This window comes from Mugil cephalus, chromosome 2 (genome assembly GCF_022458985.1).
Source record: "Mugil cephalus isolate CIBA_MC_2020 chromosome 2, CIBA_Mcephalus_1.1, whole genome shotgun sequence".
Classification (NCBI taxonomy): Eukaryota; Metazoa; Chordata; class Actinopteri; order Mugiliformes; family Mugilidae; genus Mugil; species Mugil cephalus.
Window position 1 is genome coordinate 6,165,991 of NC_061771.1, and position 15,452 is coordinate 6,181,442.

The 15,452-nt window shown below is 40.9% G+C and overlaps 1 protein-coding gene across 1 annotated transcript in view; it reads right to left on the reverse strand.

Moving 5' to 3' along the window:
- Positions 1-2,428: 2,428 nt before the first annotated feature.
- gcgrb (glucagon receptor b) overlaps positions 2,429-15,452 on the reverse strand; it is a 55,491-nt gene continuing 42,467 nt past the window's right edge. Inside the window, exons 9-14 of the mRNA XM_047575575.1 lie at positions 13,521-13,581; positions 13,299-13,368; positions 8,118-8,206; positions 7,106-7,250; positions 5,497-5,538; positions 2,429-5,186 (exon numbers count right to left, since the gene is read on the reverse strand). Coding sequence (XP_047431531.1) covers positions 4,800-5,186; positions 5,497-5,538; positions 7,106-7,250; positions 8,118-8,206; positions 13,299-13,368; positions 13,521-13,581 — 794 coding nt within the window. The 3' untranslated portion in view covers positions 2,429-4,799. The remainder of the gene's footprint in view (positions 5,187-5,496; positions 5,539-7,105; positions 7,251-8,117; positions 8,207-13,298; positions 13,369-13,520; positions 13,582-15,452) is intronic.

Below are 15,452 nucleotides of genomic sequence, written 5' to 3' on the forward strand. Positions count from 1 at the left end.
GCTTCCCCACGATTAAGACTATAGGCATGAAATTCAACACAGCCACACCCTCTTTAGCTTGGCCAGTCTTGTGCTGACCCTGAGGAGGAACAGACTGTCTGACAAACAATGTGAAAGACTCCTCCTCATGAGGACGAACAGCTTTTTCTACAGGAATGTCCAGTAAGGTGGAAAAAAATAGCCATAGTTTGTTGAGTGAGCTACAGTAAGATTGTCTTGTTAAATACGGTGTCATATTCAGTGTTGTTTTCCCTTGAATTCTCATTATCATCTAATATTGTCATGAAGGCCAGAGAGTTATTTTATTTGCAGATATAATTTTGTACAAATTCATAATTGCATTGATTGGTTGAATTAACCACCTTTAAGTTATGTTGTATTGTAAAGGAAATTAAGTTGGATGGTGTGTATGTGATGGTCTCTAAATAGAAAGACATTTCATGATGATACAGGTTTCCAATGAGAACTGAAATGAGAAATTTTATTGTAAGACATTTTGCACACTGTAATACTGTAGCCTTGTTCTGACAGGTTTTCTTGAATTAAAGAGCATAAAAGAGACTGTGTGTGTGCATTCCCTCTTTTTAGAATAAAGATTCATGTAAATTTAGGCATATTGTTTAGTTTTACAGTGTTAATTGGCAGTTAAGGTATGGTGCATCTCAGGTGATGTCATGGAGTAATCTAAAAGTAATGTAACTAGTAGAGTAAGTAATTACTTTAAGCAGCGAATAACTAAATAAAGTAAGACATTAATTTTTTTCAGTAACTAGTAATATGTAATGGATTCCCTTTTTTTCAATAACTACCCCAACACTACAGACAGTGCATAGGCATAGGTGCACGGTGTCTATAAATAGCATCATATAGTGTTTAGAGCTCGTCTTTCTGCCACTATGTCACCTTTTTGATGATTGTGCTTCCCTGTTGGCTTTAGGAAAGATCTTGTCTTATTTTATTGGTGATGCTTGGGTACTCTATTTGCATAACAGGCACTGAGAATTCATCAGTGTCTATTGAACTTGGCAACTAGAGTAAAAGATACTCTCCTTCTTCTGTCACTAACTGTAGTTTACTTTAGTTATTATTATTAGAGGAAATAATTGCCTACAGTACCTCCAATCTAATCAAATCAAGCTTCATTGTCATTTTGACATACATACAAATGTAATGCAGACAGAATGAAACTGCGTTTTTCTGCGAGATCTGTGCAGACAGACAAAAATAAGTTATATACACAGTTCAAATAAATTAAAATACTCACTTAATTTAAAAAATAAAAAATAAAATAACATGAAATAAAATAAGTAAAGCGCAAAATTGAAGATGTGGGAGAAAACTGTCCCTCAGTCTGTCAGCCTTGCTCTCGATCCTCCTGTACCGTTTACTTGATGGCAGTAACCTACAGAGTTTACTGAGAGGGTGTGAGGGGTCTATGATGATCTTCTATGCTTTGCTCTTGCAACGGCTCTGGAAAAGTTCTTGACTCCGGTAACTCTTTCCGTGCCCCTCATACTCTCTGCAGGGCCTTCTTGTCAGCTACTTGTGAGCTGATGGATATTCAGTAGGTTGGCACACTCTCCACCACTCCTCTGTAGAAGGTCATGAGGATGCGGGTGGGAAATGAAGCCTGCTGCCTCAAGTACATTCTCTGCTGGGCACGTTTTACTAATGCAGTGGTAGTTGCTGACCACATGAGGTTCTCTGAGTGATGAACTCCTGCTCTATGGAAGAGCCACTGATGCATGGAGTTCATCTGGTGTGTGCTCAGGTGCTTCAAAATGCTCACAGGAAGCCTCAGAAAAGCCTCACAAAATGTGAGCTCATGAATGCTGCCATTGTCATTAAACATATGTTAAAGGTAAACATAGATTTGACATTAATGATCATTGGATCATTATCCATCATTCGTTTTGTATGCACTTGTTCATGTAAAATATTGTGCAAAACCTAATGATAAGAGAGAGTCTTTACGTGGAGTGAGAATCAGTTCCCCTGAGAAGCACAGCAAGTTTTCTTGAACTAATATTTTATATGTGCTGGATTTATCCTGCCTCACAGTGTGCTGCCGCCAGTGGTTTATGTTCTCTCTTATATGCAAATGAGCACATGGGCAGCGAGGTGTGTACAGAGACTCCACTCAAGATATACACATTTACACACTTTACTGGAAATGTGTGCATAACTAATACATAATTCATCCAGCGATAAATTATTGCCTCCTGCACAATAAGACAGAGATGAGTCACAAGAATTTCATAGTGCTCAAATCTCCTACAGAAACATGCTTCTAGCTGAAGGACAGCCCTCGAACAGATACACGAACTAGCACTTAATGTCAGTTAAGTACAAAATGTCAATAACTTGAGAAATGTTTAACAAAAAACATACCAGGAGAGGTGTTTTTTTTTTTTTTTTTTTTTTTTGCTGACAGAATTCATTTTAATTGGATCCACAGAGACACAGCGAGACACAGTAATTTGGCTTTTATACAAAACTTTTTCTCAATGACATAGCTTGCTTTAGGCCCATTCTGACAACTGCAACATTTTCAGTAGAAGGAACAGTATCTGAAGTCTTTTCTCCAAATTGTAATAATTCAATTTTCGGGTCACCCGTGTTGCAAGCAAAAACACAGAACAATACACCGCTCCACCAACCTGCCGCTGTCTTTAGAATATTCACTTTGATCAATATTTACAATGTACAGTGCACTTCCTTAAGCTTCAGGCTGCTTTATGTTCACGATAAACAATAAAATAAAATTAAATTAAAAAAAGGTTTCTTTGTGAAATTCTTTGCTGGCTCCAGTTCATTTGTGTTTTTATTTTATTTTTTTTCCTTGTAGTGTGATTTCGACCAGTGGGCTGGTCCTCCATCATTAATATTCAACATTGAATATAAATCATACAATATGTAAGGAAATGCAAAACCTTCTCTTGAAAAACCTTCCCGGCATACAAAAAGACATCCCTCGTCTGTACATACCGTGTGTTGAGTGCCACAAACCTTCTTCTTCCGTGTGCAGTGGCATGGACAATGACTAAAGCAGAGTGATGGTGGTGACCTGGCGCATCGTTCCCTTAATTAAAATCCCATTGATCAAACCAAACTGCTTCTCATTCCATTAACTGCCAGTGCATCATGGATACATCTATTACTCTGAGCCTGCATGAAGGCAAATGTAGAGTTTAAATGATCTTGGACACCTTCAGGTGTTGCAGATACAGTATGCATAATTACATATATACACTTAAATATTTGTACCCATATTTCTCCATTGGCCATGTACATTCAGTTAAAATTTTTTGTTTGAAAATGGAGACTCAGTATAAAACAAGAGAGGAAAGGCATGGAAACCAAAGTGCTCTAATACTCTAATCAATGTAAAACATGTGATATGTTGTCATTGTCTTGTTAGGCTTCAAAAGCAGAACAGTTGTCACATTATAGCACAGTCTTTCTGGAGACGAGAGCGTCCATCTCCTGTGAGGCAGCCACGCAGTACGATGAACACTCCCTTAAGATTCGGGGGTCTCCAGTGAAAAGCTCAGTCCTGTCTTCCTCTTGACCCCCACGAACAAGAGGTCAAGAGTCGTCCACGCTGCAGTTCACATTCAGTTTTATAGAACCAAAAATGGAAATATAAAATTTGGCTTGACACAGAGAGGATGCTGAGTACCACAAGTATGTGCCGACGCCCAACAGACACGGAACACAAAGACTTCTCACAATGGCAATAACAGGGGAGCAGGAAACGTGCATAGGGCTGGTGTTGACATGGCAGTCCTCAGTATGCAAACACATAGACGCACACATGTACGCACACTTACACCGAATACTATTATTTAATCATTCCTGATGTATGAAGTCAATGATTGTTTTAATTTATCATTTTTTTTTCCTGAAGGCCCCAGAGCCAATAAATAGTCTTTTCCGCTGGGCAGGTTCAGAGAGTATTTCCTGAAATGTTTTGCATCAGTGAACATCGTTATCCGTGAGGGTTATTGTAATTTTTGCTTGTTTTCAGCTGCGATGCCTACACCAAGTCCAACCTCACAAGCCGCAATCTCAAAATCCAACATGGAGCACGGGGAAGCTTCTACGCAGTGCACTTTTTTTTTCTATCTGTACCTCATGAAAGTATTCATACAAGCAATGTTGTTCAACTTCTGACTCTTGACACCTTGCTTTTGTCCAAAAAAAAACTGATACCAAGCCATGCGGTCTCGTAGTTTCATCCAAGTAGATGGTTCTGATCTAAAAGACTAGTGGGGAGTTGGGGTTTGAATAGCAAGATCTGTGACTATGTTCTGTAAATGACAACATACTTACCTGTAGTTGGAGGAGACTGCAGTTTCACCCCCATCCACACATTGAGACTGCAGTCTCTGCCTAACAATGAGTCATTAAAGTACCATTCATTGGAGAAAGAAAACAGTATCAGTTTCCTCCATTTTCCTGGTCGTTAACAGACACTAGTTATGTGAGTTTGTAATTACCAACACCTGCAGATGGTCCGCTTTAAACCCCAACTTCCCACCAGTCTTTAAGAACTGAGGAAGCTAATTGGATGAGTGATGAAACGTCTTCAAGAAAAACGTTTTCGTTGAGGAGTCCATCTTGGTTTTCCGACTTGTTATTTTGTGACCAGCTCTGACTTCTAAGGTAAACAGAAGGTGTAATTACCTCTTCATCCTCTTGCCTCAGACAGGCTTGTTGGTGCATGATAAACACTGATCTAAGCCAATGACAAACAGTGAGTGTATTTCATGACGAGGGCTCAGGGAGAGTTGCGGTTAGACATTAGTTTCCTCTCCTTCCAGAGGATAAGAGCGGTACCGCACCCGTTCTTCTAGACACAAATCCTCTGACATACTGCTGTCATGGGTGGCGGTGGTGCCGGTATGTGTCTGAAAAGAGAACTGCAGGGTGTGTCTGCACTTGGTCGGTCTGCCTTTCCCCGTCCCGTTGCTGTAGGAGACAACCAGTCTGCGGTTCTCCTCCGATGGGCCTTTGTTAGCTTCGTTGAGAGGAGGCACGTCACAGGTGTTGTTGTCGTGGACCTCTGGCAGATTGGCGATGCTGCCGCTCTTGGCGTGCGGCGTGTGGCTATGGCGGTACTCCTCGTCAATGTCCTTACCCAGTTTCCACCTCTTCCACTTTTTCAGCATCTCCGACTGCACCTGCATAGAAGGAAGAGATAACAGTAAAGAAGATTAGACTCAGAGCACTTAGATCGATGTTTCTTGCCAAAGATTGCATTTAAAGGTTTAGATGTTAACAGATGGGTCCTCCCTTCTTTGTAGACAAAAGAATGAAGTGGAACCAGAACAATGAAAGAGCGTTTAGGGATATAAAATAAGAGATAAAGGCAGTCCACAGGAGGACTGACGATGAAAAATGTATCGATGTTACAAAGTGAAGGGGAGGAACTGTAGCAGTGGCAGAGATTAGATTAAGACAGTGCTTGACATGAAAGCAAATCCGTCTCACCTCCTTATTGACAAAGCAGTACAGGATGGCAACCAGCAGGCCCTGAAATGGAAGGGAGGCATTTAACATGAGCAAGGACAAGAAAAAAAAAAAAAAATATATATCTATATATTTATCTACAAATGCACAGATATAACTTATGTCTTTGAATTGCAAACTTTGCTCTTGATTCTGCTGAGTCAACTGTGAATCGATTTGAGTGTGACGACTGATTTAGGCAAGTCCGTTCCAATCTACCCGTTGATACTTGTATGTCACATATTGGCTTTAGATACAATCATGAAGTGTGGATGCCAAAAAGTTCCGATCTCAAGTTTTCATATAATGGTCAAGGTCAGTTATTTTCACAAAATTTTCAACTTCTCCAACACTGGTAAGTTAAAAAACAGGAAGACTGAGTTCAGTGGACACGTGAGCTGTCTCATCCATACTCTTACTCACTTGTTGTTCAGCTCGATCATACACCAATCTTTGTCAACAACACAGCTGTGGTATCCATCAAGAGCACCAAGGGGGTGCAGATAACAAACAGTCTGACCTGGTCCCTCAACACCACATCACTCATAAAGTGAGCACAGCAGCAGCTACACTTTTTTTGCGTCAGATGAGGAGCCCACATGTTCCTCCTCCCACCCTCACCTCTTTGGACAGAGGCACTACTCGGAGCATGCTGACAAACTGCCCTTCTGTCTGATTTGGTAGCTGCAGTGTCTCAGACAAGGGGTCAGCACAGAGAGTGGTGAGGACTGCGTAAAAGATCATCAGGGCCTTACGACATCCCATCCATGGCTGCGCTGCGCTGCGCTGCTTGTCCAGAACCCACAACATCATCCAAGACCCCACCCACCCCCACCCTGGACTGTCCTCCCTGCTAGCCTCTGGGAAGAAGTTTTGAAGCATCTGGAGCAGAACAACCAGGTTTGTTAACAACTTTATCCCCCAATCCCTAAGACTCCTCAACTCAAAATAACCCCCCAGTCTGAGACAGTGAATGGTAATTTAATTTCATTGCACACTGCTGCTGTAGAGTTTTGAGTGACAATAACAAAGTCTAATTTTACTCCTCAGGTTTTCTTTGCACGCAAGTATGTCGCCTCATTACAGTTGCGTATTTATCCCGAGTGTCAAACACTAACAGACATGTGTTGATGAAAGAGTTGATTTATATGAGCAGGCTATCTGCGTGTTCAGTCTTAATAAAATACGGAGCATGACAATGAAGGGGTGGGTGCTGAATGGGTGTTTTATGTGTATAATATTTATGGAGCTCTGGCTTCACTGACTTGGTGCATGTTCTGAAACTGATAAGGATGGAATGATATTTATACTATGTGAATTACTTAGTAGCTGATTTAATCTTCGAAGGAAAACAACATAATATATATAAATCAATGTGCTTAGAAAGGCTACAAATTAAAAATGAATAGTCGTTACTTAGTGTGTAGCTACATATCCAGTCTCATTAGATCTCTGAAAAAAAATGCATTTAAGCTGAAAACTTGGCAGAAACAAAAGTCCTGGGAAGGTTCGTTCAGATCTTTTCATGCCTAAGAAAACAAAGACACAGAGAGAGAGAAAACAAAGAGAACCACATCTTTTGAGCTCAGACCTGGAAGGAGTTGAACAGGAGGTCACAGAAGAGGCGAATGAGGCGCAGCATGGAACCTTTAGGGACGGACTCGTCAATGACAAAGGTGAAGAGGATGGCATGAATCCCAAGCAGGGGGATGAGAGTCAAAGTGGACTTTGCCAGTCTGGGCCGGAGGAAGAAAAGGGAAACATAGAAGAGTTGCAAATTTTAGAAGAAAACAGAATAGCTGACCTCGACTCACTCTATTTCTGCGGGAAGCCCTAGAGTCTAGGAGTCACCAACCTTTTCGAAACTGAGACCTACTTCAAGGGTACTGGGTAATACGAAGGGCTACCTGTTCCTGACTAAAATAGTTGCACAGTTCACACAATATATGTATTTAACCATGCAACCTTGTTCATTATTTATTTTTGTTCGTATAAATGAGTTTCAACATTTGAGCACGTCTTTCTCAACATCACTGTATGGATGAGCACATTTGGAGCATTTTGTTCAAAACCACCTGTTTTATTTTTGCATAAATTAACACATTTGTGAAATTTTTTGAACAAATATTAAACCTTGTCCGTACCAGAAACGCAATATCAAAAAACACATAACTTATTTCACATATTTAAATTAATCATATCACATAGAGAGAAATCTCCAAGTCAGTAGCATTTTAATAAAAGAATACATCTGTTACACTGTTAAAACAAATTGAACGTGGAAGCTGGCGTGGCACATGAAGTGAACTGAACTGTCTCTCCACATTGTGCTGCTTTGCCGTTGCCATAGTAGCCACACAAACGAGACATACATGTTTCATTCACTATAAAACGCTTCTTCCTAGTTTCTGTGTGTACATATTCTTGTGCTTTTCTGCCACGTTCTTCTGTTGTTTAAACCCACATCTAGCTCCTCAACATAGCAGAAGGGCTATCCCCTGCACATAACGTGATTCAGTGACGAAGAAGACAAACAATTTCTCTCTCTATCTTATCAATGGCAATTTCTATAATTTTTCAGAAACAAGAAGCATTTCTCTCACCTGAACTTGTAGTCAGTGTATCTCATCTGGTGAGCTCGAAGTTTAGACATCAGGATTTTGATGATTCGGATGAAAATAAAGAAGTTGATCTGTAATAAGAAACAAAGCGAAGTCACAATATTGGAGACACGAGTGAATACTGGATTCTCAAATGCCATTTACCCACCTTAACCTTAAAGGCTACATATTACATTTGAATGATATAACGATATCCACAAAACCAAGGCAAGTTCTCACAATGCAACACTGTAAACAGATTTATGTCCCCACAACATGACTAATAAATCCACGCTCACACACGGACACGCACGCAAATTGTGATCTAGTGCAGGACTCTCTGCAATGACAGAGAACATTCATTATTACAGCACTCAAATTAATAGAGCTCCAAGTTTGGTAAAGTGTACATGTTGTCATGACAGATGTGTTATTGTCTAATGTGTGTGTCCGAGTGCATGCAAATAGAGTTTATTTGTGTGTGTGAACCAATAGCTGAGCTGCAGGATTGTGTTGTGATTGTTGCTCTTTCAGCGAGGACACTAAAAAGCGATGTTTCCGCAGAGCCATGCAAAAGAAGCACAGACATTCTGCAGCATGTTATTATGTGTGTGACTGTGCACACGTACGCTTTTGCATTAGGTCACAAAGGTTGCCACTGGTAATGTGCACTTGTGCTCATAAGTGTGTCCATCCATAATGTTTGTCTCTATGGGAACAAGAGACAGGAAACATACAAGAGGAATTCCTCTACTGAGTTCTGTGCGTGTGTGTGGTTTGCGTGGTTCACTGGGTAAGCAGAGTGTATCTATGTGCATGAATACATAAACAAAAGTTTCAGCTCCATATATACATTTTCCAGTTTAAAGCTGAAATCTTTTTTAATTTTTTAAAATTCATTTAATTTAAGGTTGCAGATCATATCAGATTGAGACAAAGTTAATAACAGTCTAATCCAGGGGTCTTAAACGTTCTTCAGGCCAAGGATCCCAAACTGATGGAGAGATTAAGTAGGGACTCCCCTCTACAATATGTCTTCTATGTTAAACTCAGCCTAGTGCTATTGATGCATATACATTATTATTATCATTTAACATTCAATATTAAGCTGTGCAAATAATACACAGGTTCAAATATTACACGTGCAACAATAGGGTGGCCATGCAACTGCCATAGACATAAAGAACCTATATAACATGTACTGTCAGCTTCTCTTATGCTAATATTGCAGTCCTTCTGGGTTTCACATGAGGACTAAATAGGATCTCGGCCAATTGCAGGGAACCAGACAGAGTCAGCGTGTAATATGCTGTCTTGTGAATGGCTCAGCAGCGATAGGGGCGAGGCCTACTGTGTACTGGAAGCTTAGATTGACACGTCTAGTGTGGCGCTCTGTGTGAAACGGTACGCTGTTGAGACAGCTCCGGTATCGTTGAATGAGTGAAGTGCTGACTGAAAGATAACATCTTCTGCCTCCATTTATCCCTTTATTAAAATATGTTGGATTCATGTCTAATCAACCAAAGATTTTGCAACCCCTCTGCAGTACCCCCATGGACCCCCTAGGAGTTGCGGCCCCCCTATTGAAGACCTATGGTCTAAACCATGAATTCATAAACTGTTTTCTTTCTTAAGCCCTCTGTTGATTACTCAAGGACACAATTATTTGAACTAAAGACATAACCTTGAGCACATATACAGACTCTAATTAAATACATACTAATTTGTAGAAATATTTAGACTTAGACTTAAACTGATTTTAATGATCTACAAGGGAAATTAATTGATCATAGTAGCTTAATTGACACAAAAAGATGAGCTGTTATACAGCTGGATAGAATAAGGAATAAAGGAAGTTCTGTATCATTCACTGTCTCAGCGGAGCTGAATCATTCTGCTGGAGAATGAGCTCCTGTGACCCTCAAATGTTTGGTGTAGTGGATGGGATGGACTGTCCATAATGGAGAGCAGTTTATCCAATGTCCTCCTGTCCCTCACTGAGACAAATGACTCCAACTCCCTACCAATCCCTTGTCCAGCCTTTTGGATCAATTTGTAGATCCTACTGATGTCTTTTTTGCTGGTACTACTTCCCCAACAAACCACAGCAAAGAACAGGGCACTCACTACAACAGACTGGTAGAAAGACTCTAGTAATTCACTGCACACATTGAAAGACCTGAGCTTCCTGAGAAAGTAGAGTCTACTCAGGCCCTTCTTGTACACATCATGACTGTTGTCCCTCCAGTCCATCTGTTGTTCATGTGGACTCCCAGGCACTTGTAACGATCCTCTACTTCCACCTCCAGGCCCTGGATGCTCATCCGCTGGTGTCCTCTTCCTAATGAAGTCAATGACCAGCTCCTTGATCTTGTCCACATTCAAGAGTAGGTGGTTTTCCTGAGACCACTCCACGAAATCCGTGATCTGTGTCCTATACTCCACCTCCTGTCCATCTCTGATACACACTACCACTGCAGAGTCAGCAACTGCAGGTGGCAGGACCCAGAGCTGTATCAGAAATCAAAAGTGTAAAGAGTGAACAGGAAAGGAGATAAGACGGTCACCTGTGGTGCCCCTACATTGCTGATAACGGTATCTGACAGGGACCCCCCCCAGCAATCTAGGAGACAGTGGAGGAGCAGACACCCATCCTGAGCAACTTCTCACTCATCAGAAAGAGCTGAATGGTGTTAAAAGCGCTGGAGAAATCAAACAACATGATCCTCACAGTACCCTTCCAGGGGTCCAGGTGAGAGTGAGCTCGCTGCAGCAGGTAGATTTCGACATCATCCACACCAACATGAGGCTGATATGCGAACTGAAGACGGTCCAAAACAGGAGCCACCAGGGGTCTCAGGACGAGTTTCTCCAGGACTTTCATGACATGTGACGTCAGTACAACCGGTCTGAAGTCACTGAGGCCAGATGGGATGGGCTTTTTAGGCACTATGCAGGATGTTTTCCATAGTACCGAGACTGCACTCAAATACATGTTATCTCTCCCCACTTCTTTTCTTGGGGACTCTCAGTCATTCATTCATTCATCTTCTATAACAGCTTGTCATCTGGAGGGTTGCGGGGGTGCTGGAATATTTCCCAGCTGCTACTGGCTGGCTATGGCAGGGCTAACACAGAAAGACACACAACCACTCACACTCAGACCTATGGCCAATTTAGAATCACCAATGAACCTAACGAGCATGTCTTTGAAGGGTGGGAGGAAACCAGAGTACCTGGACAGAACCCACACAGACACTCCACACAGAAAGGGCCCATCCACTCATCCGAGTAGCTTCTTCAGTTCTGATAAACTAGTGGGAAATTGAGGTTTAATTAGGAATAAACTCTGTGGGTACCACCCACCCAAAACTTGCTTGACCAGAAACTGGGGTCACTAATTTCCATAACTGCTGATACTTACCTGTCCATGAATGGGGGGAACTGTGTGCCTAGGCTAACTTATCCTATGAATGGAGCTCTAACTAGGCTATTGTCCATGGTAGCTGGGAGGCTCAAAGTGTGAATGTTGTTGAAACTTCCTGGGGGCAGAAGTTAGAACTGAATTATAAATAGTTGCTAAATTAAATCTCAGTCCACCTCCTCTGTTTAGAGAAGTTTTTTCCACTTTGACACAGATGGCTTCCTTAACTCCTCTCTCAAACCACCTGTCCTCTCTGGCCAGGACTTTGACATTGTTATCCTCAAAGGAGTGTCCTTTGTCCTTCAGGTGGAGGTGGACTGCTGAGTCGTTACCTGATGAGCTGGCTCTCCTGTGTTGTGCCATGTTGTGCCTGTGTTGGGCCATGCGCTTGTGGATGGGTTGTTTTGTTTCCCCAATGTACAAGTCTGTACATTCCTCACTACACTGAACAGCACACACTACACAACTCTGTTTCTGTCTAGGTGTTTTGTCTTTGGGGTGGACCAGTTTCTGTCTTAGTGTGTTTCCAGATTTGAAATAAACTGGGATGTGGTGTTTACCAAAAATTCTCCTCAGTTTCTCTGATACATCCCTTACCTGTCTCCCCTTTCGCTAAAGCCCGCATTGTCTCTACATCACCTTCAGTAAACTTCTCTGCATCACTGAAGGGGTGTTCTTTGTAAGTGAAGCCCCAGATATAGGTGACATGATGTGATGTTACAGTCAGCCACCGTTGATGGTAGGTCTTTGATTTTGATGTGGTATGTCTGTGGTATATGTTTAAACTCTCAAACATTTCAGCCAGGATTAATTCTTAGGACATTGTTTTGATGATTAAATCAGACAATAATGTTTTCAGCATTCCATAAGCAGCTGTGATTTGATGATATACTGCATGTGGCATGAGTTCACAAACAGCAAGGCACAAGGAAAGTAGTTCTGAGGAACCTGTGTGTAGATGTAAAGGTGTGCAGCCTGTTGTCTGCAGCTTTGTTGTTGCTGATGCATCTTCTTCCAAGCTGAGAACTGACCCCGTGACTGTTGTTTACACACACTTGTTTATACACACTTTTTTGATGAACGACAGATGAATACATCTATCAGTGGGCTGTGGCTCAAGCCCCACCGCGCTACCTCGTTCAACGACAGACGGCAACAGACATTTGTTCAATCAACAGACAGTTATATGAATGACACTGAGATCGCAACTTTCAATCGTGGTGTGTTCATGCTTGTATACACTACCAGCCAAAAGTTTGGACTAACCCTCTAATTGATCTGATTGGGAAGGTGTGTCCAAACTTTTGACTGGTAGTGTATATACAAGCAAGACTGGTCTATTTTTCATGAACAAGCTGTCGCTCTTCAAAGCTTCCGCCAGAGCTCCCTCACATTCAGATTTTTATTGCGGGAATTCATCATTTCAGCAGTGCAGTGCATTGAAATAAAAAATGGAAGATCGGCTAGAGTAATCCGTTTGTTTTCCTCCTAATATCACAGCTAGAGCTGAAACCTTCTATATGGGGGAGGCATGGCATTTGGAAAACAATACTCTGAAAAACATAAAGATTTCCATACAAACAAACAAAAGGTGCCTTTCTCAGGTATATGCATCTGTATTCACAGCAGCATCTGCCAGGACACAGTTTGCGAATGCTGAACATGAAGGTTAGATTATCATCCTCTCAATGCTCACAGGTAAGCTCCCAGAGTTAGAACTTGAGGGTGAGAGACAGACAGACAGATACAGACAGTCTTACCACATAAGCAAACACTATAGGAGAACGGATGATCCACCAGTATCCCATATTAATGTTCCTCTCCCAGCACCTGGACACACACACACACATTTTATTAGAATCTGGCCATGGTGTATTCATCCACAGAAATGAGGAAATCACAAAGTAAGACACTTCAGTCTGGCTTGTCAACACATAGAATTCTGTGTTTTTGATTTGATGTGAAAATATCTTGAAACTTACTCTACATTCTCATAAAGATATTTCACGGTGATCCATGTCAACACAAATATGAGGGGTGCACCTGAAAACAAGAGACGTTGATCATATGTCACCTCTTTAGTTATTCCCATCATTTATCATGTTTATATATATTTTACATATATTATTACACTTTATACGGCCCACTCATCATCATGAGTTTAAAAGCTCATTATCTCAACACAAACATTTCTCTTCTCGCCTTAGTTGAAGATTTGAAAGGTCTCTAATTTGAAAATGTCAGTGCCTTTGTCTGGGTTTGAATGAGACAGAGCCTTATCCGTTCATGAATCCCGTCTCCACACTAATCATCTTGTCAGGCTATAATGATTCACTAACAATTTTAATGATCCATAATCCAGTTAATTGTGACACACAGCCATATAGGTTTTTGTTTTGTTTCTATGATTTTTCATAACCACAGAAAACAATCTCAAGATTAAGTTTTTCCCTGAATGGCAAGCTGGAAACAATATTTACATGCATTTATTTCAAACACAGAAAGTGCTATCATCCCTAGACGATGAACTGATAAACGATGAACCACAGCTGTTCTATTTTTTATTTTTTTTTTAAGTTTTAGAACAACATTTTATGCATCTGTTGCGAAATAACATCATCACAGTAAATCATAGCATATTCTCTTTCAGTGTCCGATTTTTACCTCCCACAGTCTTGATTTTAAGTCTTGCGGAGTACAAGACTACATATGAACAGAAAAATGTATGAAGACTTCGACACCTCTGAAAGGGGTGAGACGAACTCACATTTTGAAGGAGAATGTGATTCGTTTGTCACATATTCAGCCATGATGCAGTAAATTCAAGTGGTGTATTGTAACATTTTTGAATTACATGTACATTTTTTCATATGTACTTGATTTATCATCTCGCTTGATTTGATCTCATCTCTGGTTTGTAATTTCAGAGCTTGTCATCCCACCCCTGTCCACTAGGTGCCTTCAGAGCCATTTATTCATTCATTGTTTATTGTCATATGCACAGTAAAAAATAAAAATAAAAAAATAAAGCAGTTTGGACCACACAGTGAAAGTGTTACTTACCAAGTCAAACTTATGTCAGGACAGCGAAGCTACAACAGGAGCCCTGTACTCACCCTCAGAACATTTACCTGTCTACAGATTCTTATTATGCAAATGGACTACATTGTTGTGACCATATATAGTTGTGTACAGATGAATAAGTGTTACACTTAAGTAAATTTTCGTTAAGTAGTAAAGAATTGATTTGTGTTTCTGACTTTGTGTGTCGTTGCTGTGTGCGTTGTGTGTTTTGTATTGAATGACTAAAGCCACTGACACCGGATCAGCCAGAAGACAACCTAAAGGTCAGAGTTTTGTTTACAGTTGTGAAGGCATTTGCCTTTGAGGGAGGTAGACTTGTGGGTGAAGTGTGTGTAGCAAAGGCTGGCAAGTTTATGTCACGGAAGTAGCCTGTGACTGTGCCGTATGTCTTGGCGGAAGTGTTATAAAAGCCAAAATGTGGTTACACAGAATTCTAGTTTAGCAGAAAGTTATGGCAGCGTCTTTGTTCCTCGTTCCTTTTTCTCTGCTTCACTGTGTACAACCCTGTGCAATATCTCACAATCATTGTCTGTTTGCATTTCAGTGCTTTTTGTATATATATTGTATGTATCTTATGAATTTTATCTTATTATTTATGTTTTACACAGTCCACTCTTTATTCTTGTTACCTTCCTGCCCCCATGTATGCTGTTGCAAACTGCAGTCTCCCCATGTTGGAACAAATAAAGGTTTTTCTAATTCAAATCTTGAAGCTAGTTACCAGCTACACCACAGGGCAAGTGAAGCCACCCTAAAATCAGATGTTTCCTTGTACGTATCTCCAAATTACAGAAGATACCACTGTTGGGCAGAAGTTGCGAATTCCTCTA